We start from the raw sequence: 26,923 nt of genomic DNA on the forward strand, positions 1-26,923 counted from the left end.
AGGGGTATTTCCTTAATCGTTACAAAGTTTTTGTGTGGGTTTTAACTTACGTGTTTTTCATTCTCCCTGGAATAAGGGAGGAAGAGACCGTGCATTCATTTTCTATTTTTATATACATTTATTTTTTATTGGTGTTCAATTTGCCAACATATAGAATAACACCCAGTGCTCATCCCATCAAGTGCCCCCCTCAGTGCCCATCACCCAGTCACCCCCACCCCGCGCCCACCTCCCCTTCCACCACCCCTAGTTTGTTTCCCAGAGTTAGCAGTCTCTCATGCTCTGTCTCCCTTTCTGATATTTCCCACTCATTTTCTCTCCTTTCCCCCTTTATTCCCTTTCACTATTTTTTATATTCCCCAAATTAGTGAGACCATATAATGTTTGTCCTTCTCCGATTGACTTATCTCACTCAGCATAATACCCTCTAGTTCCCTCCACGTCGAAGCAAATGGTGGGTATTTGTCGTTTCTAATGGCTGAGTAATATTCCATTGTATACATAAACTACATCTTATTTGTCCACTCATCTTTCGATGGACACCGAGGCTCTTTCCACAGTTTGGCTATTGTGGACATTGCTGCTATAGAAATCGGGGTGCAGGAGGCATTCATTTTCAATTTAGTCCACGGCACCTAATGGTACCTTTTACGTAGGATGCACTAGATTGCGACTCATTAAGTGAACAGTAAAGATTAGACCATGTTTGTTTTTCATGACTTAAGAGGCCGTGTTACAGATCATTTCATTCCCTCCAATGGAATCTGTTAGACTGATTATTAGTCATTATAAGTGCAGGGTTCCCTGGTGTTTAGGCAGTTCCTTAGAGTGTTGTAAGTTTATGGATTTTCATTCTGTGGGAAGGTCAGTCTTTTCTTTTTTTTCCAGGATAAGAAACGTCTTTATTTTTTGTAATAATAAATTTATTTTTTATTGGTGTTCAACTTGCCAACATACAGAATAACACCCAGTGCTCATCCCGACAAGTGCCCCCCTCAGTTCCCACCACCCAGTCACCCCCACCCCCTGTCCTCCTCCCCTTCCACCAACTCTAGTTCTTTTCCCAGATTTAGGAGTCTTCCATGTTCTGTCTCCCTTTCTGCTATTTCCTACCCATTTCCTCTCCCTTCCCCTCTATTCCCTTTCACTATTATTTATATTCCCCAAATCAATGAGACCATATAATGTTTGTCCTTCTCCGATTGACTTTCACTCAGCATAATACTCTCTGGTTCGGTCTTTATCTGTTTTTCCACCACCTTGACCTTAACTGTCTATTAACGCATTGTTTGGAGCCAAGTGTACTACTGTCGTGCCTCTATAATAATAATATTTGACTCAAACACAACATTTTAAAAATTTCTTAAGTGGGCATTCTAATCACCATGTATCACGTACAGTGTTTTGTTTGGAAAAATTAATGAGCATCCCTTGAATATTAAGGGTTGTTACCTTTGAAATCTAACTGAATTTAAAAAAATATCTTAGGTATTTGCTTGAGAGAGGGCACATGCAGGGGGAGAAGCAGAGGGGGAGGGAGAAGGAGACTCCCCGCTGAGCAGAGAGCCTGACGCGGGGCTCGATCCCGGGACCCGGAAATCAAGACCTGAGTTGAAGGCAGACTCTTAACCTACTAAGCCACCCAGGCGCCGCCTGAAATTTGATTGTACATGTTTGCAGCATGAGATGAAAAGTGGTGCTTTATACCTGAACTAGGCTTCTTGTTTTAGAGATCACAGGCTTTGGACAAGGACCATGAACGCTTTCTTACTGATGAACAAAGTGAAGTCAGGGAAGAAATCGCCAAGTTGCAAAACAAAATTATGAGGGAAGCTGTAAGTAGTAGTAGTCCTTTAATATTCAGACCCAAGGAGGGATGTGAGCATTGGGGTATTTGGTTTGCCAAAATGTATATGACAGTTACTCGAATAACGGGTGAATGTTCAATATTTCCTTCCTTGAAACAGCAGCAGCAAGAGCTGGCAATGGTTCGGAAGTCTCTTCATTCCCTGTTGTTCTGACGACTTTGAGGAACGAAAGAACAGGAAGCTACGTTTTATTAAGTGTGACGTTAGCTGCACTGAACCACACTGTAGTAGTTTAAAGATTGTAGTTGAAATTGGTACGCCTTGTTTATCATAGTTTGCTTGCTAAGTGCAATAATCTTTTCCTGTTAAAACCCCAACCCTAAAAAGCTGTGTGAGGAGCAGCAGTTCCACAATTATATACGTATTAAGCTTTCAACCCTTTGTTAGTAATGAAGACTTTTTGTACTTAACACTGTCAATTAGCTGTTAGCAGTAAGGATGATTTAATTTTAGGCTTTCCCTCAGTGGATCTGTATTAGCCCCAAAAGGCTCAAACCACAAGTACAGAAAGAAGGCTCCATTGCTTTGCCTAAAGGGAAAAAATTAAAGAATATAAAATCTGTCTTATCCGTGCACCTGCTTGTATTTACTCATTAGTTTACTGAGCCAATTTCAATACCCATATGGTTTCAGAAGAAAACGTACTCTATCTACTGCCTTATAAAAATGATTGCAAGCAAAGATAAGATTGTGTTTTAAAATCCATTAAACTGCCTACAATCGCTGGGAGAAAAGAACTACATATATAAATATCAGTGCTGAGACATGGGTTTGTGAATGGGCCATTTCCACAAGCAAACCAGAATGTCATTTAATTGGTGTTGGTTCACTATTAAACGGCACCTGCCCTTAGCATTTATTGAACATATTTCACAAATACGCACATGTACTTAATTACTTAGGGCTTAACATTTCACATCTTTCTTTTCTTTAAGCATTTTATTTATTTATTTATTTATTTATTTATTTATTTATTTGGCACAAAGAGAGGGAGAGAGAGAGAGAGAGAGAGAGAGAGAGAGAGAGATTCATGCAGAGACAAAGGTAGAGGGAGAAGCTGGCTCCATGCACGGAGCCCGACGTGGTACTCCATCCTGGGTGCCCCAGACCATGTCCTGTGCAGAAGGCAGGCGCTAAACCCCTGAGGCACCCTCGGATCCCCTCACATCTGTCTTTAAAGATAAATCCCACACAGTGCTTCGTTTTCAAGTTTAGTATTCATTGAGTATATGGAACACTGATTTGATATTTGAGAGCTAAGAACTTGAATAATTGATTCTTATACCTCTCTTTTTGTACCGGCCTTTTTTCTTTAACATTTGATAACATAACACCGTCTTCATTTCGACACGTTATTTAATAAACATGGCACTGTTTCAGAATATATTTGGAATAAGCCCTTTCAATGAATTTTTCTGACTTACTGAAATCCCTCCCATGAATCATTCAAAACAAAACAATCCCATTAGGAGGAGAGGAATGATTTTCTCCCATCTTTCCGCATGGTGTCATGGGTTGTTTTTTGTTTTGTTTGTTTTGTTTTTTACTGTCAATTCTGACCCCTGTATACCAACCTTCCTTTTTTTTAAGGTTTTGCAAGTTTTCAAACATAAGCCCTTTCAGAATCTCTTTTTCTAACTGCAGTAATGTATACAGGGACAAATGAGTCCTCCACCGCTATCCAATCTTTGACATTACAGGGAGAAATTAATTGCCCAATTTCACATGTTCATAAAGAAGTTTCCCCTTAAGCCAAATCATGTGTTGGTATATGCGTCTGAAGTTCTGTTCCAAACATCTAAGAAGGTCCTCTTTTGGGAAGTTTTCCAGTAGCTATAGAGGCAAAAATAAAGTACTCCAAAGGACCCCACGAAAGTTCTCGTATTGATACTAAGACATCTGGTTTTATGTGAGCATGGAGAGGCATACTCAGTACATAGTGTACTTAGTGATCAAACAGTTGACATTTATTTCATCCCCTGAGAACCTCAAATGAGTAAATACATTCTTTTTTTAATTAAAAATATTTTATTGTTTTTTTAGTTTTTTAATTTATTATATGTAAATTTATTTTTTGCTGGTGTTCAATTTGCCAACATATAGAATAACACCCAGTGCTCATCCTATCAAGTGCCCCTCTCAGTGCCCATCACCCAGTCACCCCCGCCCCTCACCCACCTCCCCTTCCACCACCCCCCCCAGGTCGTTTCCCAGAGTTAGGAGTCTCTAATGCTCTGTCTCCCTTTTTTATATTTCCCACTCATTTTCTCTCCTTTCCCCTTTATTCCCTTTCACTATTTTTTTAGAGTCCCCAAATGAATGAGACCATATAATGTTTGTCCTTCTCCGATTGACTTATTTCACTCAGCATAATACCCGGCAGTTCCATCCACGTCGAAGCAAACAGTGGGTAGTTGTAATTTCTAATGGCTGAGTAATATTCCATTGTGTACACAGACCACAGCTTCTTTATCCATTCATCTTTCTTTTTTTTAACTCTTAGAATGTTTATTAAATGGATGATTTACAAGAAGGATAGTGACGAATAAAGGTAAAAATTTTCAGTTGAAACATGAAGTCTACGTGTGTAAGTTTAAATGAATATTCGATTTCTTTTTTTTTTTTTAAATCTTCTCCTTTAAGATTATATCATAGCATATGAAGCACTGGTGAGATCTATGTCACCAGATATTCCCAGTTTGCTGATTTCCCGGAGATTTTTCAGCCGATGATTGTACTGCCACAAATGGGCATCACTGACCGCAACCTGGAAGTGGTCAGATTCAACCAGCACTTGTATTTTGAATGGTTTACCACCTTCGAATGGGAAAGCCGCCTGCCTTTCTTCCTTTCCCCAGATATTATCCAGCTTCGTATTGCAAACAATGAGTCTCTTGTCTTCATTGAAGCGTGGGTTAAAGTGAAAGGCAAGATCATTCCCTCCCTTGAAATCTAAAGCAAGTCTGTTTTCACTGGTGCCCAGAATTGTTATCAGTATGCGAGGCTTGACTCCTCCAGGCAAAGGCAGGTCATAAGGCACAGTCAGTGGTCCAGTAGGGATGCCAAAGGGACCAGCAGCAGGGTAGGCTCCCGAAGCGCTTGGTTGTCCAGGAGGCGGGTAGGCCCCAGGCCCACTCGGTTGCCCGGGTTGCACTCCTGGTGCTGTTGGGCCAGGATAAGCAGGTGCTGTGGGGCCAGGGTAGCCGCTGGGAGGTGCCTGGATACGGTAGGCACCAGGATAGGAGGCCCCTGGGTATACCCCTGCTCCAGCAGGCTGGCTTCCCCATGGACCAGGCCATCCTTGAGTGTTTGGGTTTCCAGACCCAGATAAAGCATCATTAAGTGAAAAACTGTCTACCATTTTCCCCACACCTCGGCGCTCGCTCAATTGCTCGCTCCAGGGACGGCTTCGGGGACAGCTTCGGGGATGGCGTCGGGGAGGCGGCGTGATCCCTCCATTCATCTTTCTATGGACATTGAGGTTCCTTTCACGGTTTGGCTACTGTGGACCTTGCTGCTATAAACATTGGGGTGCAGGTGTTCCGGCGTTTCACTGCATCCGCATCTTTAGGGTAAATCCCTAGCAGTGCCATTGCTGGGTCATAGGGTAGTTCTATTTGGACCACTTTGAGGAACCTGAACACAGTTTTGAAGAGTGGCTGCACCAGTTCACATTCCCACCAACAGTGCAAGAGGGTTCCCCTTTCTCCACATCCTCTCCAACATGCATTGTTTCCTGCCTTGTTAATTTTCCCCATTCTCACTGGTGTGAGGTGGGATGTCATTGTGGTTATGATTTGCATTTCCCGGATGGCCAGTATTGGGGAGCATTTTCTCATGTGCTTGTTGTCCATGTCTATGTCTTCCTCTGTGAGATTTCAGTTCATGTCTTTTGCCCACTTCATGATTGGATTGTTTGTTTCTTTCCTGTTGAGTTTAATAAGTAAGTTCTTTATAGATCTTGGAAACTAGTCCTTTATGTGATAGGTCATTTGCAAATATCTTCTCCCATTCTGTAGGTTGTCTTTGAGTTGTTGACTGTATCCTTTGCTGTGCAAAAGCCTCTTTTCTTGACGAAGTCCCAATAGTTCATTTTTGCTTTTGTTTCTCTTGCCTTCATGTATGTATCTTGCAAGAAGTTACTGTGGCCAAGTTCAAAAAGGGTGTTGCCTCGTTCTCCTCTAAGATTTTGATGGAATCTTGTCTCACATTTAGATCTTTCATCCATTTTGAGTTTATCTTTGTGTATGGTGAAAGAGAGTGGTCCAGTTTCATTCTTCTGCATGTGGATGTCCAATTTTCCCAGCACCATTTACTGAGGAGACTGTCTTTCTTCCAGTGGATAGTCTTTCCTCCTCTATGGAATATTAGTTGACCATACAGTTCAGGGTCCACTTCTGGGTTCTCTATTCTGTTCCATTGATCTCTGTGTCTGTTTTTGTGCCAGTACCACACTGTCTTGATGACCACAGCTTTGTAGCACAACCTGAAATCTGGCATCGTGATGCCTCCAGCTCTGGTTTTCTTTTTGAATATTCCCCTGGCTATTCGGGGTCTTTTGTGATTCCACAGAAATCTTTAGATGATTTGTTCCATCTCTCTGAAGACAGTCCATGGTATTTTGATAAGGATTGCATTAAATGTGTACATTGCCCTGGGTAACATTGACATTTTCACAATATTAATTCTGCCAATCCATGAGCATGGAATGTTTTTCCAAATCTTTGTGTCTTCCTCCATTTCTTTCAGAAGTGTTCTGTAGTTTGTAGGGTATAGGTCCTTTACCACTTTGGTTAGGTTTATTCCTACGTATCTTATGCTTTTGGGTGCAATTGTAAATGGGATTGACTCTTTCGTTTCTCTTTCTTCAGTCTCATTGTCAGTGATTAGAAATGCCACTGACTTCTGGGCATTGATTTTGTAACCTGCCACATTGCCGAAGTGCTGTATGAGTTCTAGCAATCCGGGGGTGGAGGCTTTTGGGTTTTCTATGGCCCGGAGCATGTCATCGGCGAAGAGGGAGAGTTTGACTTCTTCGTTGCCCATTTGAATGCCTTTTATTTCTTTTTGTTGCCTGATTGCTGAGGCTAGGACTTCTAGTACTATGTTGAATAGCAGTGGTGAGAGTGGACATCGCTGTCTTATTCCTGATCTGAGGGGAAAGGCTCCCAGTGTTTCACCTATGAGTATGATATTTGCTGTGGGCTTTTCGTAGATGGCTTTTAAGATGCTGAGGAATGTTCCCTCTATCCCTGCACTCTGAAGAGTTTTGATCAGGAACAGATGCTGTATTTTGTCCAATGCTTTCTCTGCATCTATTGAGAGGATCCTATGGTTCTTGTTTTTTTCTCTTGCTGATATGATCAATCACACTGATTGCTTTACGAGTGCTGAACCAGCCTTGCATCCCAGGGATACATCCCACTTGGTCATGGTGAATAATCGTCTTAATGTACTCTTGGATCCTATTGGCCAGTATCTTGTTGAGAATTTTTGCATCTGTGTTCATCAGGAATATTGGTCTATAATTCTCCTTTTTGGTGGGGTCTTTGTCTGGTTTTGGAATTAAGGTGATGCTGGCCTCATAGGAAGAGGTTGGAAGTACTCCATCTCTTTCTATCTTTCCGAACAGCTTTAATAGAATAGGTATGGTTTCTTCTATAAACGTTTGAAAGAATTCCCCAGGGAAGCGATCTGGCCCTGGGCTTTTGTGTCTTGTGAGGTTTTTGATGACTGTCTCCATTTCCTCCCTGGTTATTGGCCGGTTCAGGTTTTCTGTTTCTTCCTGTTCCAGTTTTGGTAGTTTGTGGTTTTCTAGAAATGCGTCTATTTCTTCTAGGTTGCCTAATTTATTGGTGTATAGATGCTCATAATAAGTTTTCAAAATCATTTGTATTTGCTTGGTTTTGTTGGTGATCTCTCCTTTTTCATTCGTGATTTTATTAATTTGAGTCTTTTCTCTCTTCTTTTTAATGAGGCCGACTAATGGTTTATCTATCTTATTAATTCTTTCAGAGAACCAACTCCTGGTCTTGTTGATGCCTTCCACAGTACTTCCGGTCTCTATTTCATTGAGTTCTGCTTGAATCTTTATTAACTTTCTTCTTCTGCTGGGTGAAGGTCGGATTTGCTGTTCCTTCTCCTGCTCCTTCGGGTGCAAGGTTAGCTTTTCTATTTGAGTTCTTTCCAGTTTTTGGATGGATGCTTCTATTGCTGTGTATTTCCCCTTCAGGGCTGCTTTTGCTGTATCCCAAAGATTTTGAAGGGCTGGGTCTTCATTCTCAATAGTTTCCATGAATCTTTTTAATTCTTCTCTAATTTCCTAGTTGACCCTTTCATCTTTTAGCAGGATGGTCCTTAACCTCCACATGTTTGAAATCCTCCCAAACTTTGTCTTGTGATTTAGTTATAATTTCAAAGCATTATGGTCTGAAAATACACAGGGCACAATCCCAATCTTTTGGTATTGGTTAAGACCTGGTTTGTGACCCAGTATGTGGTCTATTCTGGAGAAAGTTCCATGTGCACTTGAGAAGAGTGTGTATTCAGTTGCATTTGGATGTAACGTCCTGTCGATATCTGTGAAATCCATCTGGTCCAGTGTATCATTTAAAGCTCTTGTTTCTTTGGAGATGTTGTGTTTAGAGGATGTATCAATTGCAGAGAGCGCCGTGTTCAAGTCTCCCAGGATAAGTGTATTAGTATCTAAGTTTGTTGTAACTTTGGTTATTAATTGAGTGACATACTTGACAGCTCCCACATTAGGGGCATACATATTCATGAGTGTTAGGTCCTCTTTGTGGATGGACCCTTGAAGTATGATGTAGTGTCCCACCTCATCTCTTAGTACAGTCTTCGGGATAAACTTTAATTTATCTGATATGAGGATGGCTACCCCTGCTTTCTTTTGAGGACCATTTGAATGGTAAATGGTTCTCCAACCTTTTATTTTCAGGCCATAGTTGTCCTTACGTCTGAAATGAGTCACTTGTAGACAGCAAATAGATGGGTCTTGCTTTTTTATCCAGTCTGAAAGCCTGCACCTCTTGATGGGATCATTAAGCATATTCACGTACAGAGTTACTATTGAAAGATATGAATTTAGTGTCATCAGAATACCTATTCTGTCCCTGTTTTTGTGGATTGTTTCCTTGGACTTCCTCTTTCTTTTACAGTGTCCCCCTTAATATTTCTTGCAGAGCTGATTTGGTGGTCACATATTCTTTCGGTTTCTGCCTATCTTGGAAGCCCATTATCTCTCCTTCTATTCTGAATGAGAGCCTTGCTGGAGAGAGTATTCTTGGCTGTGTGTTCTTCTCATTCAGGACCCTGAATATATCCTTCCAGCCCTTTCTGGCCTTCCAGATCTCTGTTCATCAGGACAGAGTTTATCTTTGTCTGCTGTTAACCTATTCCTTCTCCCCATAACGGTTAGGGATTTCTTGTCTCTTGCTGCTTTAGGGATCTTCTCTTTATCTTTGGAATTTGCAAGTTTCACTATGAAAGGTCAGGGTGTTGAATGGTTTTTACTGATTTTTTGAGGGGAGATCTATCTCCTGGATCTGAATGCTTGTTTCCCTCCCCAGGTTAGGGACGTTCTCAGCTATGATTTGTTCAAATACACTTTCCGTTTCTCTGTCCCTATTGGTGCCCTCTGGAACCCCAATTAAATGTAGATTTTTCCTTCTGAGGCTCTCATTTATTTCCCTTAACATTTCCTCGTGATTTTTAATTGTTTTTCTCTTTTCTCCTCAGCTTTCTTCCTTCCCATCAACTGGTGTTCTATGTCACTGTGTCCCTCACTCATTCTTCTGCCTCATTATCCCTCGAGGTGAGGACCTCCAGTTTGCATTGCATCTCATTTGACTGATTTTTAATTTGGCCTGATTAGATCTCAATTCTGCAGTCATGAAGTCTCTTGATTCCTTTATGCTTTTTTTTCCCCAGAGCCATCAGTATCTTTATAATTGGCTTCTGAATTGGCTTTCTGACATCGAATTGTAATCCGAATTCTGTAACTCTGTGGGAGAGAGTAGTGTTTCTCATTCTTTCTTTTGTGCTGAGTTCTTCCTTCTAGTCATTTTGCTCAGTCAGTGCAGAGTGGCTAAAAACAAGTTGTACTGGAAAAAGGAAGGAAAGAGAGAAGAAAAAAAGTGGGTAACAAATAAACAACCCCCCCAAAAAAAGAAACCAAGGAGAGGTATCATCTGATTCTATTCACTGTAAGTCCCTCGACTTCCCCTGGAGCTTTCCAGTGCTGCTTGATTAAGAAGTTGCTCTTCCCCTGTCCTTCCAGCTGGTCTTCTGGGGGAGGGGCCTGCTGTGCTGATTCTCACGTGTGTGCACCTGGGGGGCTACCTCGACCCCTGCCAGGTGCATGGCTCAGTAGGAGCTGTTGGCCCTGTGATGCCCCTGCTCCCTGGCGACCCCGCTCAGTCCCAGGGAAAAGGTGAAACCAGGAAGAACAACAACAGTGCTGGTGGCCAGCTCTCCAGCCCTGGAGTCAGCTCCATCAGTAACTCCAGCAGCTCCTGGATGTTCTAGGAGCGAGGGGCACTGATCTGCACGGCTCGGGTTACCCAGCAGCAGGAGCATCCTCACTATCCTGTGTCTTCCTGGCCCCTGCCTGTCCCAAGGGGAGTGCCGGATCCTGGGTTGTGTCCCCCGGCTCCTTGTGGGACTGCACTGCTGGAATCACGCTGCTGGGGCTGCGCAGCCCCCTCCATGCAGAGTCCGGCCTGTGCCACCACCTGAGCTGCTCCCGAGGCCCCACCGGGCGTGCGCTCCAGACCTGTAGGGAGCTCGAACTGAGGTGTGTGGCACGCTCTCCCCATGGGCGCACTCCTTATGGCACGAAAGCACAAATGTTCGAGAGGATGTGGACAAAGAGGAAACCTCCTGCACTGTTGGTGGGAATGTGAACTGGTGAAGCTACTCTGGAAAACTGTGGAGGTTCCTCAAAGAGTTAAATATAGACCTGCCTTACGACCCAGCAATTGCACTGCTGGGGATTTACCCCAAAGATACAGATGCAATGAAAGGCTGGGACACCTGCATCCCGCTGTTTATAGCAGCAATGTCCACAATAGACAAACTGTGGAAGAAGCCTCGGTGTCCATAGCGAGATGAATGGATAATGAAGATGTGGTTTATGTAAGTCAATCCTTCATATTTTTAAAAGTTAGCATAAAGTGTTATATTAGTTTCAGGTGTGCCATATGATCATTCTGTAATTCTAAACATTACTATTTGCAATCGATGAGTGTACTCTTAGTTCCTTTTATCTGTTTCACCTGTCTCCCTTCCATTCCTCCCCTCTGGCAACGACCAGTTTGCTCTCTGTATTTAAGAGTCTGATTTCTCTCTCTCTTTTTTTTCTCACTTTGTTAATCTGCTTTGGTTTTAAAATTCCACATATAAGGGAAATCATATGGTATCTGTCTTTATCTGACTTACCTCGTTAGCATTATACCCTCTAGATCCATCCACGTTGTTGCAGTGAGACCTTCAATAAAGTTGGAGGAAAGAGGGATGCCTGGGTGGCTCAGTGGTTGAGCATCTCCCTTAGGCTCAGGGCGTGATCCCAGGGTCCTGGGATGGAGTCCCGCATCAGGCTCCCCGCATGGAGCCTGCTTCTCCCTCTGCCTATGTCTGTCTCTCTGTCTCTCTGTCTCTCTCTGTCTCTCTCTCATAAATTAATAAGATCTTTTCTAAAAAGATAGACGGAATACAAAAAAGAACCTATCCGAGATGAAGAATTCAATACCTGGGATGCAGAGGAACGGACTGGCAATCTGGAAGACAGGGTGATGGAAAGCAACCAAGCTGAACAGCAGAAAGAAAAATGAAGAATAAAAACTGAGAGTGGGTGGAAGGAACTCAGTGACATCATCAAGCAGAACCACATTTGTATTATAGGGGTCCCAGAAGGAGAAGGGAAGAGTGCAGAAAATTTATTTCAAGACATTATTTTCCTTTTAAAAAAGTTACAGCATTCTTAGAGGGTGTGAAGTGATGTCTCATTGCAGTTTTGATTTTCATTTCCTTAAGGACTAATGGTGTTGAGCATCTGTTCATGTGCTTGCTGGCTGTTTCTGGATCTTCTCCTCTTTGGAAAAATGTCTGTGTTCAAGTCTTTTGTCCATTTTAAAATGTGGTCGTCCTTTGGTTGTCGAGTCGTGAGAGCACTTTTTGTATTCTAGATATGAGACCCTTGTCAGATACATGATTTGAAAATATTTCCTCCCATGCTACACATTGTCTTTTCACTCTTGTGCAAGTGTCCCTTCATGCTAAAATTTTAATGAAGTGCAATGTATGTATTTTTGTTTTCTTTCACTGCTTGTGCGTTTGGTGCTATATCTAAGAAACTATTGCCAAACCCAAGGTCATGAAGATTTACCCCGGTGTTTTCTTTCAAGAGTTTTATAGTTTTGTTGTTTATAGCTAAGTCTTTGGTCCATTTTGAGTTGATTTTGTGTGCCATCTGACAGAAGGGCCTAGCTTCCTTCTTTTTGCATGTGCATCCCCAGTTGTCCCAGCACCACTTGTTGAAAAGACTGTTCTTTTCCCACTGGATGGTCTTGGCACCCTTGTTGAAAATCAAGGGCCATGTGTGTATGGGTTCATTTGCGGGCCCTCAATTCTAGTCTGCTGGTCTATATGTCTAGCCTTGTGGCAATACCACACTGTCTTCATTCCTGCAGCTTTGTAGTAAGTTTGATATCGGGAAATGTGAGTCTTCCAACTTTGCTTTTTGTTCTCAAGTTTGCTCTGGTGTTGGGGGTCCTTTGCACTTCTATATGAATTTGAGGATTGCCCTTTCTGCTTCTAAAAATAGGGCATTGGAATTTTGATAGGAATCACACTGACACAGTAGATAAATTGGGAGAGTGTTGCCACTTGAACAATAGGACATATTCTGATCCATGAGCACAATGTGTCTTTTTATTTATTTAGGCCTTCTTTGCCTTCTTTCAACAATGTTCTGTAGACTTCAGTGTAGGACCCTTGCATCTCCTCAGATAAACTTATTTACAAGTACTTTATTCGTCTTGATGCTTTTGTAAAAGGAATATTTTCTTAGCTTCCTGTTCTTGTAAAGTAGGCAGCACACCCAATGTGGGGCTTTACCTGAGTACCTGAGATCAAGAGCCAGATGCTAAACCAACTGAGTCACACAGCACCCCTCTTAGTTTCCTTTTCAGGATGTTCACGGCTAGTATACTGATGGACACACAACTGGATTTTGTGTGCTAAATTCAAGTATTAGCTCTAGTAGCTATTGTAGTGGATTTCTTAGGATTTTTTCATATCTAAGATTCTGTCATCTGCAAATAGTTTTCTTTGTTTTCCACATTTGGTGCGTTTTGTTTCTTTACCTTGACCAATTTCTCCGCCTAGAATGTTCAGTACAATGTTGAATAGAAGTGGCAGGAGTGAACATTTTGACTTGTCCGTGGTCTTAGGGGGATGCTTCAATTATTTTACCATGGAATAGGATAATAGCTGTGCGTTCTTCATAAATGCCCAATTTCAAGTTGAGGAAGTTCCCTTCTAATCCTCATTTTCTGAATGCTTTTCTTCCTGAGACAATACTGGATTTTGTCACATGCATTTTCTGCATCATTTTGTGGTAATCGTGTAGTTTGTTCCTTTCATTTTATTAATGTGTCATATCATGTTGATTTTCATATGTTGCACCGCCTTTACAATCGTGGGATAAATCCCACTTTGCCATGATGTATAATCCTTTTAATTAAAATTCTTTTAATCGAGAAAGCTGCTGGCTTTGGTTTCCTAGTATACGTTTTAAGTTTTTGCATTTATACTTGTAAGGTGTATTGGTCTGCACTTTTCTTGTAGTGTCTTAGTCTCCGTTTGCTATCAGGGTAGTGTTGGCCTCATAGAATGATGTTGGAATTCACTCCCCCCCCCTTTATTTTTTGGGAAGGCTTATAGAAAGTTTTATAATGATTTTCCCTTTTAAAACATTTACATTCAGTTAACCAACACCATTAGTTTCAGAGGTAGAGTTCAATAATTCATCAATTACCTATAACACCCGGTGTTCATCATATCATGTGTCCTTCATGTCCACCACCTAATTACCCAATGCCCCACCTCTCCTCCAGTGACTCTGAGTTTGTTTCCAAGAGTTAAGAGTCTCTCATGCTTTGTCTCCCTCTGTGTGTGCATAGTGTGTGTGTGTGTGTGTGTGTGTGTGTGTGTGTATACCACAAGTTCCTTATCCATTCATTTATCAATGGGCATCTTGGTTCTTTCCATAGTTTGGCTATTGTGGACAGTGATGCTGTAGACAATGGGGTGCTTGTGCCCCTTCAGATCATTCCCTTTGTACACTTGGGGTAAATACCTACTGGTGCAATTGCTGGGTCATAGGGTAACTCTACTCCTAACTTCTTGAGGATCCTCCATACTGATTTCCAGAGCGGCTGCACCAGCTTGCATTCCCACCAACAGGGTATAATTCTTTAGGCATTTGGTAGAATTCACCAGCAAAGCGAACAAGTCCTGAGCTTTTCTTTGCTCTAAGTTCTTTTTGATGGATTCACTCTCTTTACTTTTTTCATGGGTCTATGGAGAATTTATATTTTCTAGTGAGTCTGTTTTGTTACATTGTGTGTTTCTAGGAATTTGACCTTTTCATCAAACTTGCCTAAATTTTGGTGTACAATTATCCATGGAAATCCCTTGCAATCTTTTTTCTTAATCTCTGCAAGGCTGATAGTAATGTCCCCACTTTCTGATCTTAGTGGGGACATTTCTGATTTTAGTAACCTGAATCTTCTCTCCTTTCCTACTATACTATTGCTTTTATTTTCTTATATTGTAAGGACATATCAGCTTCGTAGGCTTCCATGTGTGTCTTTCCATGTAATGCTACTTGTGCTAACATGAAGGTCCTACCACCTACCAAGTACATTACTGCCAGCTGTATATGGAGAGTCTGGAGAGAAATCAACAAAACTTGGATGATCCACAGAAACTTTGGTTTCCTGTCACGTGAAATGAGGCAGAACTCCATTATTATCTAGACTTCATAAGTCCCTTTATAAGTAGAGAACTCCTATTCAATATTCTTTTTTTTAAATGCAGGTATGGTCCTTACCACAGTCTCTTTTACCTTACCTTCGTAAATAGGCACAGGTTTTTGGGAAAGGCTTTGCTGGCGTTTTCTGACCTCCATTTTCCTCACAGGGCCCTGGGCCTGTGGGCTGACTTAGAACTGGACACTTGGTGGGGGACCGGATTTTTCCACTAGAGCTAACATCAGTTTTCTGCTTGCCAGTTCTCATTTTTTTTCACCTTAGAAAAATCAAGTAATATCCCAGCCAGATGTCCCTATATCTAGAACACGGAACACTACTATGTACTCTCTATACTATCTCTCTTGCCGCAGATTCTGGTCAGTCACAGGAGACTGGCCCCACGGGGCCTTGCTGTCCAGTATGGTAACGGTGCCTACCTTGCTCTGCATAGGTTTGTGCCACCATTTGGACTCTGCTTCTGGAGGATCCTGTTGTCTCCATTATTTTTTCCTTTTTTTTTCATTTTAAAAATTTATTTCTTATTGGTGTTCAATTGCCAACATATAGAATAACAGCCAGTGCTCATCCCATCAAGTGCCCCCCTCAGTGCCCATCACCCAGTTACCCCCACCCCCTGCGCACCTCCCCTTCCACCACCCCTAGTTCGTTTCCCAGAGTTAGCAGTCTCTCATGTTCTGTCTCCCTTTCTGTTGTCTCCATTGATTGCCAGTCCCTTGCCAGTATATGTTGCTTCCAACAGTGGTTGACAGAGGAGAGTCGGCACCGGGCCTCTCAACGAAGCTTGTGCCACTACTTCACCAGCACATTCCTTTTTTGAGCAGGGATTTCTCTGCCTCCCAAAGAAACAGAGCCTGGAGTTAGGACATCTGATCTCACATTATATATCACATCTAAAATCCTACTCCCTTGGACCTTCTCACCTATTCTTCAATTTTCTCTGCCTAGGAAGCTCCAGTATTTCCAGGTCATTTGCTGTGGACTGTTGTTGTCCACGCTTATATAATATGTACAGGAGGCTGCTGAGTTGGCCCCTTTAAGGACATCAAACCCTGAGTCACAGCTCTGTGCTCCCACATTAATAAGTGCTCCCCATACCGACTTATATTCTGTTCTCTCTCTTGGGAGTCCAGCATTCTCAAAATCCATTGCACGTATATTATCTCACTTCACGCAAGTACCTGCAAGCCGGGTCCTACAGTTTTCTTCTGAATACAAGGCATTTCCCATCCAAAGTGAACTTCCTTTTTTCTATTTTGGTGCTTTCTAACCATTCTCACTTATCCTTGTTATTATTTCGAAGGTAATGGAGGTTAACAGAGATTAATGTCGAATGAGTGAAGCAACATCTGTCCCAGTAGGTACCTTAGATGAAGTCTTTGCAGCGTCTCCGAGAACAAGAAAGGTACTCTCCAGTAACAAGGGTCAGGGGGTTGCTGTGCCCAGGTGAGGTTTCAGGGGATTCTGGGTATTCAGTATTTCCATGCTCATCACGTTAGTGTGTCTTGGGGTTCCACTATGTCTTTGTCAGATGCACACTTAAATATGGAGACCTGTCAATTCTGTGCATGCAGTCTCCATGCAGCTCTGCCAACCAACAGTTAGAGTCAGGATCCGATGTTCCACCCTCTGCCTTGTGACCGTAGGAGATGAGGCCTCCTTAATCCACTAGGTTAGGGTGACTGACAGGTTAGGCTAGCCCATCAGACACACACACATACACAGACACACGCGCGGGTGCGCCCATGCTACAGAACCAGTTTAGGGCGACTTTTAACCCCTTAACAACTGCTCAGGCTGGAAGGTATCTCAGAGTATACACAGCCAGCCCCCCAATTCGCCTGCACACCCCAAATGTGATCCTGGTTCACATGGGATCCTTGTGGAGGAGAAGAGATGCATGTCCTAGGCATGTCCGTCCTCTTCAGTGGATGCCTCAGGCATACATGACACCCAAAGAAGGAGAGGGTCCTCCCCCTTCACCTCAAACTGAAGGACACCCGCAATTTCACAGGCATGGGTTAATCTGGGTTTGTGGTTTCACATATAGGCCATCAATCCATGATACCGATAACGATTTCATACTAAGAAGGCAAAGTAGTGCCTCACAGTCACCTTAGAAATGAGAGTCTTCAACTATATCTTACTTAATCTACTGACTCACAGTGCCAGGAGTGGATGATGGGTGGATGGATGGATGGGTGGGTGGGTGGATGAATTATGGATGGAAGGATGAGATAGTGAACAAAATATTAGAATGTAGAGCCAGATATGGCCATATCAGAAGGATGAAGTTGAGTGGTCGATTTGGCTCGGGAGACATGATGTTTATAGAAGAACTAGAGTGTGTTGTTCCAGTGTAAAAGGTCCACAGACACCATGAGATGGTGTGCTTCCAAGTACTTTTCAGGACCATGAGGATGTCATGTGGATTATTCCAAGCAGAACGCCTCAGGATTCATTGGCATCTCTCAGGCAGCATCTAAAGAAGGTGCTTTTGGGCCTGAAGCTTACACAATTTGGAAGGCCCTCTTCTAAACTTACGCAAAATGAGCATGAACGTGAATATTGATTTAGGATGCACAGAAAATTCATAATGTGCTTTAAAAATGATGACTAAATCACTGAAATTCCAATATTGTATGTACACACACACACACACACACACACACAGGTGTATGTGTGCATGTATTTAGACACAACTGTGTAGTTCTACAATCTAAAGTGTTAAGAAGCACAAGTTCAAAGAGGAAGGTACAACGTTTATTGGGAACAAAAGCAGCTAACTTTTGCAAATTTTACACACACATTCACAGAAATCACATCACCGTGTGAACACTAACATAAGCCTGTGAGTGACAGTTGACTCCCTCTAAGAATAGAAATGCACTCGGTTTCATGTCAGACCAATAGTGCTCATTTTCACATCACATTTTAAAAGCAAACTAGCTTTTCTAACATTTTTTTCCTCAAAAACTCTTACTTTCCGAATGTTACCATCCCCACGTTCAAGTTAAGATAACAATTCATAGGCTTCAGGGTTTATCTTTTAGTTATGCACGTTTCATTGTACCCTGTCAACAGCCACAGGTAACCAAATGGAGGCTTTTCTGTAGCTCATTTCTGACTCCCAGATCCTGGTCCATCTATTGCTCACACAGCCTGGAACGACTTACCAGCCTGCATATATAAGTGTCGGAACCTGTCAGGGCTAGCCAGTGAATAAATCAAAAGAGAGCCCTGGCTTGGTAGGAGACAGATGACTGCATCTTAGGGGACACAGTTCCGGAACAAAGTGCATGCTCTCCTACAATGCGTGCCACTTAGATGGGCGCCCAGCAGTGAACCTGGACTCCAGCTAGGTCTAAAATCGCTAAACTGTGTGTCCGATTACTCTAGTTGTCTTCCACAGGGGAATAAGCCACCACATGCAAAGCATCCCATCAGTCAGGAAGACAGCTTGGAGCCTGTTTGTTTTAGGAAACCACTTAGCCACTGAGCAAGAACTGCTTCCCTAAGTGGAATCTCAGGCAAGTGTAGAGGTCACAGTCTTGCCAGGCCAACAAAATGTTCACTGCACGTTGAGATGCCGTTCACTCCCATGTGGACTACATGCAGATGACCAGTCATTAACTTTGGGTTCCAGACGGCTTTTCCAGGAACCATGAGAAGGTAGTGACAGTATATCGCAAACATCTGTGCCGTTGGCTTCACCCCTCAGGGCTTTTCTTCCACACAGATAAGCATGGCAGATCAAATTGAAGGAATTATCCTAAGAACGAATGCACTCATTTACACCTGTGTGAGGTGTCACAGAGAGAGTGAGAAATCCATGTGATTTTCTGCGAAAACCCATATTACATTTTAAAAGCGATTGTTGCTTCATGTCTGACAGCAGGGCTCTTTCACGTCATAAGAGGTCGTGCGTCCCGTATTTAAAATGTGAAGTGCTGTCCAAAGCAACCTTATGAAAACATCTAGACAATGACACATCCAAGTAAGTAGAGAGAAGTACGACAGTCTGCAGTATTTTTTTTATCAAATTAGTTTGCGAGGCGTTTGGGAACCAGAAACGATGGTGGCCGTGATACGCACAAGTGACACAGATGGATCCAAAATGAACACAGCATGTTGCCGGGGTCTCAAATTTCTAGAACGTATGTACATGGCATAGAGAATGGAAGGATCTCGCATTGCATACAGACAGGGCAATGAGAGGTCTCCCTGCTGCAGTGTGGGCACAGGAGGGCTTACTTATTAGCCTTGCGCCTTGGTGCTGATCTCTTCCGCATTTTCTTTCAGATATTTTTATCAAACAGCTCTTTTTCCCGGTAATGCACGGGTGGGCCCCGTAGGTACTTTTCTTCTGCCTCCTTATAACCTAATCCGTCAAGTGCAGCAATTGAACAAATGATTGCTTCTGGCAGAAGAACTTCCACAACAAAACTCATTTTGTCGTCCCTTGCCAGAGTCAGCCTCTTCCTGTCTGTTTGTAGATTTCTTGTAAATGTCCCAGCACAACATCCAACTGGTCTTCATCCTCCAGGTATGTTTCAACGCAGAGAGTGTACCCGTTGGAATTCAGAAACGATGTGAGCCACCTGGACTGTTTCTTGCCTTTGAAAATGTCCAGAAGGTGGTGATCGGCCCCTTCCTTTTTCACGATGAAGTCCACGAGCCTCTGGTTGGCTCGGTCCTGAGCAGCCCGCATCCGGTCAGGGAGAATCTTCTGGCGGGGCCTCTTCCCGCCCATGGAGGTCTCCTCAGAATCCTCCAGGTCGGCATAATTGACCTTCGGGAAGTCAGCCTCCAGGTCCCCATCCTGGATGGCTTTCCGAACTGGGTAACTGACGTCAGCAGCATAATAGTCCAAGAAGAAGCCTGCAAAAGACCAAAAACTGAGCCCTTCTATGTAGTGAGAAATCAGGGAGAAACACCAGTTCACACTTTGCTCGTACACTTTCCTGGCTCTCTTCATCAGTGTTTCTTTCTCTTTGCATTCCAGGGGCTTTAATCTTCGAAGAGGAACTCGAATGCCACTCATTTCAGCGTGCATGTTTGCCTCAATCAAAAGCACCCTTGCAGTCTGCTCTGCTTGGCTGACGCTCTTTACCACCACTGGCCAAAAGGGGTGATTTTGAAATTTAAACCAGACCATCATTCCTCCTTCAATGGGACAAGGCTCCTGTGGAGAAAGCATGCTGGTCAGTTGTCCCATTTCCTGGCTGACATCCTTCTTAATAGCAGTGGTGGGGCTCACAGCCTTTGAGCTGGCCGAAGGTCGAGATTCCTGCAGCCCTTTCTCAAGCTCTTGTACCTGTAGCTTCCTTCTCCTGTTTGCCAGACGGAGTGAACAACGCGGTCTCAGTTTAGGGGCCCTGGAGGAGGCTGCCACACCTTCCAAGCCTGGCTCCCAGGGACTCTCTCCATGGTCCTCAACATTCCCGGAGGAGGCAGAGCGCTCAGAGGAGGCAGCCGGGGTCTGTGCGTGGGTGTCAGGTGCCTCTTCTTTCAGAGCCTCCTCGGGCACAGTGAGGTTGAGACCTGGTGGCGGAGATGGAAGGATGCCTCCATCTTCAGCCCCGGTACCCTCCTCCTTGGCTATGCCATGCGAGGGCCTAACTCTTGAGGTCTCCCTCTTTTCCTTGCCCTCTTTCTCACCACCATTTTCTGAAAGCGATGGTAAGTTCGGGTGCCTGCTTGAGCTTGGTTAGGACTTTGCTCGCCTTTTCCTTGGAAGGGGAGTGACGGTTGTGTGTGCCTGTGATTGGCCACTGTCTGGGGCGTCAGGTCTCTGAGAACGCACCAGACGCGATTTGAGGTTTCTGTGTTTCCTGACTCCTCAGTAAGATCCCTTTGGCCTTCCGGTAGTTTTTAAGAGATAGCTTTCTTGGTCCCGTTCGGGACGCTGTAGTGGTCTCTGGATCATCCGATGTTCCTGCTGGGCGTACATCTGCTCTCTCCTTCAGAATCTCCAATGCCACTGTAAGAGCATTTCTGTAAGGCGCTTCCTGTCCCGCTGGGACACTGGCCTTCGAATGGGCTGTTAGCAAAGAGGTAATGGATTCAATCTGAGACTTGTTTAGGATCTTTACGTCTGTGCTTTTCACTTTAATTTTTTCATCTACTGAGAGTATTTCAACTACTAGAGAAAGTGCTCCTTTCCTCGTATTTCCTGGTGAGACCCCGAATCTAGACAAAACCCTTGCTGGCCACAAGTGGCCTTTCCAATTGCATAGGACATACTCAGCATCCATTGTGATTTGGGTGTCCTCTCAAGTGGTGACTAATAGAGGTTGAGGGGTCTGGCCGTCAGACACACTCCGAGGGCACGTCTTCCCTCAAACAATGTCCTTCAGCATGGCTTTTGGCCTCGGGCCACAAAGGGTTTACGGCTTGTGTGGACTGTCCTTCTTCACCTGAGGCTCCCAGGGTCACGGGGACTTGTCATCGGAATGGACTGTATAGGAGAATACTGGAATGTGGGAAAGGAAGAGAAGAAAAGCATTAGGGGAAAAAATTCCTTTTGTGAACGTAGAAGAACATCGGTCAATGAGAATTGAAAGGAGATAAAACAAAGTACTATAAAGAGTGTGTGTCAGATAGGGGGGTAAATACAAGGCAAGTATCGGGGAACATACAGAAGATACCTGAGGAGTTTTTTAACCTTCCATACCCAACTTCTTGCCCTGCTTGTTGCCACTCCCTATTAAGGAGCATCTGTGTGGGTAGGCGGGTGTCATATTCCAAATCTCATTTGTGTTATTAGCCGTCTTGTGCCTTTTGTGCTCCCTGGGGCTCATCCTGGGGGAATGCTTCACTCGGGCCTTATTTTCTGAGGGGCACTGATGCCATCCTGTGCACCCAAGGAAGCCAGGGACAATCTCCAGCCTATAGATACTGAACACCAGCCAGCCCAATCTTGGGTTCAAGAGCATGAGCTTAGAACCCAGAGGTTCACCAAGATCATCCTGGTGGTTACTGGTGCCATCCTTCATAAGGATTGCTACAGGCATGGGCCATTGGCTGTGACCTGCCCTTTTGCATTGCACTACGGTGGCTCAAAAGGCTATTGCTCACCCCCCTCCCCGCCCCCAGCGCTACATTTCGGAAAGAGATGGCTGTAGAGCGAAAAGCGGAATAAGCCACACTCCAAATGTCAACATGAAATGACTGCAAGTGAAATGTTTAGTAAAATAAGAACATCTTAGAAAACACCACGTAGATCGAGGGAGGCATGAGTCTATTTGCAGCAACTGATGGTTCACACATTCCAACTGCTTGTCCGGCAGACCCTTTCCTCTGCTCTGTGCCTCTGAGGTGCACAGTCCTTTCAGGGATCAAATGGCCTCAAATGTAGATACCCAGGATGTACGTACCTCTAATGTTAAACTAGAAAATTGGAAAGCCAGATGGGAAATTAAGCCAATGAAATGGGGATGGAGTCATCATTTTCCCTTCCCCAACTCTGGAATACAGGCTATTCTGAAACAGAAATGTTAGTTACATCTCATTTGGAATGTAGACCTGTCTCTCTGCTTCCTTCTTTTGCATTTCAAAAATATTGCCACATTAACCTGTTTAGTTTAGGCTATTCCTCCTTTTTCAGAACCATGGCGACTATGGCTTTCATAATAGCCTTTTTGTCCGTCTTAAATGCAAGGATTTAATAGTAGGAGCGGTTGTGTTTGTGTGTGTGTGTGTGTGTGTGTGTGTGTGTGTGTGAAACAAAAATGGTGTCTGTTATGTAAGTGTGTGTTGGTGTTTCTAACGTAAAATTGTGAAGAGAAAAACCATGCAGAGGGGTATACACGGGGGGCAATACATTATAGATGCTTACTGTCAACATGATGGTATGAGGGTTCAGCGCACGTTCCCACTGCGCCATATACACACGCGTGCACATATTGCCTAGGACTGTATTTCTTCACTCAAGAGCAGTATGGGATCACTATCTCGTGGGAATCTGATTTTTTGCATCAGTTTTGTGAATCACTTGTTGCAATGCGGTTTCCCTGACATTTAAAAACTTCATTTAAATACATTTCAAACTTTTAGATGTGTCATGCAGAAAATGCAGTTCTTCTCTCAATCCCCCTTCCCACCCGTCAAGAAATACCTGTTAATGGGTTCTACTTTTCCACATATACTGCTCAGTTATGTATCACAGTTCGCTTAAAGATTTTAGTTCATCCAGTATCGGTTTCAAATGGTACGCTTTGATTTACAACAGATTATTTCCCTAAGAAAATGCGTGTAAGCAGGACATTGTTCACACATTCTCCTAGCTACAATATGAAACATATGATGACTAATGACACAGACTTTGGGCCAAGCCTGCACAAACCTTTTCTTGCCAGAATGTATGATCAGGCAGGTATTGTGTCCTCTGCTTTACAGAACTCAGTGTACTGGCTCTTAGATCACGGGTGTCGGGTGAGGACACAGAACAGAGAGGAGAAGGAAAAACAGGTAACTTAACCAACTGCAGTCTCCCTGCAGCAGGATCTGCCAGTCTCTCACACAGAACAGGAGTGCCTGAGTCACCTGAGCTCCAAACAGACCCCCAACACACACACCCACTCACAGGTAATACACAAACTCAGAGTGATGAGGTTAGAGACGCAGGATGCCTGATATTGATGTATGGAATCCATGCTTTCTGCTTCACACATGCATGCAAATGTTGTTGCTGCCAGGGCAGGGGTTCTTTCCAGCTTCCCTCAGTTCCTTATCTTGGAAGTACACATGGATAATCTAAAATGCTATTTACAATTATAAAGTAGGAAAAACGTTAAGGATCAGTAAGCTGATCACCCAGAAGGAATGCGAACTGCAAATATAGAGTCTCGCACTTTTAAATTCTGTTTAAACCTATTTTCTATAAGATATTAGAAAGGGCTTTAAAAACCATAGCACCTATTTGAATATTCTCTCCCATTCCCGTTTGTGTATATCTGTTCAACAACGAAGCACTTTAATGGAGTAACTTGCAGCGGACAACCAAAATATCCATTGCAATCATTTTGTCCGGTTACCAAAACGATGCATCCTTGAGAGACGCAGTCAGAAGGAAAGGGTTTTGAAGGGAAATATAAAATCCTCCATGGCCTACTCACCATATGCTTTGGCCCACTGTCCAAACATCTTCCATTTAAGGGTTGGCACATAATGTTGCAGATGATTTCCTTATTTTTTAATCCTAACAGGAGCACAGCTCTCTTCTCTCCCTCTAAGGGAGCATCCAGGTGGGTGTGTAGACAGACACATGGCAGTTGGACAGAAAGAGGGACAGAGAGAGGGAATTATATGTAAATGTTGATCCTCTTCTTCACACCAGGAACAAGTATTAAAAATAGAACCATGAATGACACTGAAGTAACTATTAAAGTGACCCCCAATCCTGGAGGGCTTGGAACTGAACATGTATCCACAATTCTAGTTTACAATCATACCAAACATGCCTGCCCATTTAAAATGAATAGAATAAGACAGAAGTGGAATCATAGAAGTAACAACTCCACAATTTGTAACTTGAGGGTAAATTCCAGACCATCAAGATATAGAACCCTCAGATGAACCAGCTTCAATTTTTTTTAACTTGGCCATTTTATTTTATTTATTTTTTATTTATGATAGTCACACACCGAGAGAGAGGCAGAGACACAGGCAGAGGTAGAAGCAGGCTCCATGCACTGGGAGCCCGACGTGGGATTCGATCTTGGGAGTCCAGGATCGCGCCCTGGGTCAAAGGCAGGCGCCAAACCGCTGCACCACCCAGGGATCCCCCAGCTTCAATTTTTAAGTCCTGCTGTTAACTCTAGTCCATTTGCTCCTTGGCTAAGGAATGAGAGACCGTGGTGGCAACCAATATTTCTTTCTCCAATCAATGGCCATGACTTTTGGAAGAATGATTTTGGAAGCTTTGTTCCTTAACTCCTTTCCCCGTTGAGGGCTGTGATCACTTCCAAGCAAAAACAAAAACAATCCTCTGAACCTGTTGTGTCAAAACAAAGGCACTGTCATTGATAGGACTCCTGCACCGCTCCACTCCCCAGAGTTAGCAGTTCTCCCTTTTGGCTATAAAGGCACATTTCATGCAATTTCACTTAGAGAGAAAACACGTTCTTGCCTACTGTTACGCCTTTCCACTGCCCCATGAATCCAGCATGAACTTTCCACATGTCAAAGTTTTTAACCACATTCCATTTGTAGAGCAACTGAGTAGGAATCGCATCTTCAGACCTTTCCCTTATGTTGCTCACTAGCCTCATAAACTCATAGAGGTCACACCTATTTGCAAATGTGGACCATTTTTGTATAAACATTTCAATGGCAAGTAGCGCAGACTGAAAACTCGTGAACCGCCCTCAGTTCTATCAAAGAACTGAAAAACCTAGGCTTGCTTCTCACCTACAAATGATCAGCTACAACACTAAAAACACCTATACATTCAAATTGCCAAACTGTGCTCCCCATTTTCCCTTAAGAAAGAAGGAACCACAGCAACTATGCTTGCAGGCACACACCATCAAGAGCTCTAGACCTGCTCAGAGGAGCAGAAGCATGAGTGCTTGTGCAAAGGACTACACAAACATCAGGGTTCCGCTCAGGGCCTTATTTTAAGACTAGAGTGACTTCTGTCCCATTCCTTTAGCAAACTCAGGTGGTTTCTCCCATCAAGCAGGCCAATTTTCTTCCAGAGATTCTCTGTTACCCCTGCAGTCACTCTTACCTGCCACAGGGAGACCTCCACTTCCCTCTCTAACAGTCATGAAATCATGCACAGCCTTAGGACTGAAAAAGTCAAGGGCATCCTGGTCTTTCCTGCAGGCGGGACTTCCATCATAACTGATATCCAGGCGAGTGGACAAAGTGTGTATTTCAGAACCTATTAATTTCCCTGTGTCGTGCACAAGGAGAAAAAGGTGCCCTAATTCACAAGACAACTCACTGCATCGTAGCTTGTCATAATGGCATTGGATGTCTGCCAGGTGCTTGCTACCCATAGGAATAGACTAACAAACCGAAAATCTAAGCCAATAAGGGCATGTTATGCATCCAACGCAAGGACTGATGCAGACCTTCATGTGCTGACAGAGGACAAAAATTCATTCACCCCCCCCCCCAAGAAAAACATATCTAGAGACCAATGAAGTGCAAATATTACGCTTTCCGTAAGGCACACATTCACATGAGAGCAACGGTGTCTACTTCATCTTTGGATACAAAAGACAGGTCAATGCAAGAGAAGAGTCCAGAATGATAAACAGAAATGTCATGGCACTGTTGCATTGGCAAGAGAGGAAGGAAAAGGACAGAAGTAGGTGGTGAGGGTAGACATCATTTCTCAAATGTTTTAAAACATTACACGGAGGACACATTTATGTGTACATAGGCACCGACACCTTACTTTGCAAAGATTCTAAGGTGATATGAAATGAAATCCTGGATGTAAGTGAACAAAAAGCAGGCAAGCAAAACAGTACCAACCATTGCATAGAAAGCAAAGCAAATACATTGGAAATGTCTTTGAGGTAGATTTTCTATGGATCAAAGGAAATGTTCATTATTAAAATGTATATATTTAACCACAGAAGATATACTGTACTGCAGTCCAAGAAGAGGGAAGGCTGCTGAATGTGTGAAGGAACAATAGGCAACAATGTTCCAAAATAAAGAAAAATATCAGATGGTGTATTGATATGCCAACCTGCAAGTATAATATATTCCCTCCCTCTCCCAGCTCTCCCTCTCCTCCTCTCTCTCTAACATTCACACACACACACACACACACACACACACACACACACACACAGGTCTAGGCTCATCATAGTAAAACTGCTAGAGCCCAGTGGGAAAAGAACAGCTCTAAAAGCAAAGAGGGAAGACCAGCATGACTTTTGGGCAACACTCTCTTCCTTTTTCTATGAAAGAGAGCTTGAGTTATTTGGAGATCAAAAAAGAAAAAAAAAGAACAATTGA

At 43.4% G+C, this 26,923-nt stretch overlaps 2 protein-coding genes and 1 pseudogene across 3 annotated transcripts in view; 1 reads left to right on the plus strand and 2 right to left on the minus strand.

Annotated features, from left to right (window-relative positions):
• LOC140596090 (synaptonemal complex protein 3-like) overlaps positions 1-26,923 on the plus strand; it is a 126,488-nt gene that overhangs the window by 10,035 nt on the left and 89,530 nt on the right. Inside the window, exons 8-9 of one of the 2 annotated variants that reach the window (XM_072743483.1) lie at positions 1,731-1,835; positions 1,968-2,063. In XM_072743483.1, coding sequence (XP_072599584.1) covers positions 1,731-1,835; positions 1,968-2,021 — 159 coding nt within the window. In that variant the 3' untranslated portion in view covers positions 2,022-2,063. Of the gene's footprint in view, positions 1-1,730; positions 1,836-1,967; positions 2,436-26,923 lie in introns of those variants that run through there. The other variant, XM_072743482.1, reaches the window with a different exon arrangement.
• Positions 4,503-5,248, minus strand: LOC140596056 (galectin-3 pseudogene; annotated as a pseudogene).
• On the minus strand, positions 19,062-21,954 carry LOC112912659 (PWWP domain-containing DNA repair factor 4-like). Its single transcript, XM_072743533.1, is given in 4 exon segments — positions 19,062-19,427; positions 19,430-20,608; positions 20,745-20,981; positions 21,615-21,954. Coding segments are annotated over 4 exon segments (1,995 nt in total). The 3' UTR covers positions 19,062-19,188.

Source organism: Vulpes vulpes, chromosome X, assembly GCF_048418805.1.
Source record: "Vulpes vulpes isolate BD-2025 chromosome X, VulVul3, whole genome shotgun sequence".
NCBI lineage: Eukaryota > Metazoa > Chordata > Mammalia > Carnivora > Canidae > Vulpes > Vulpes vulpes.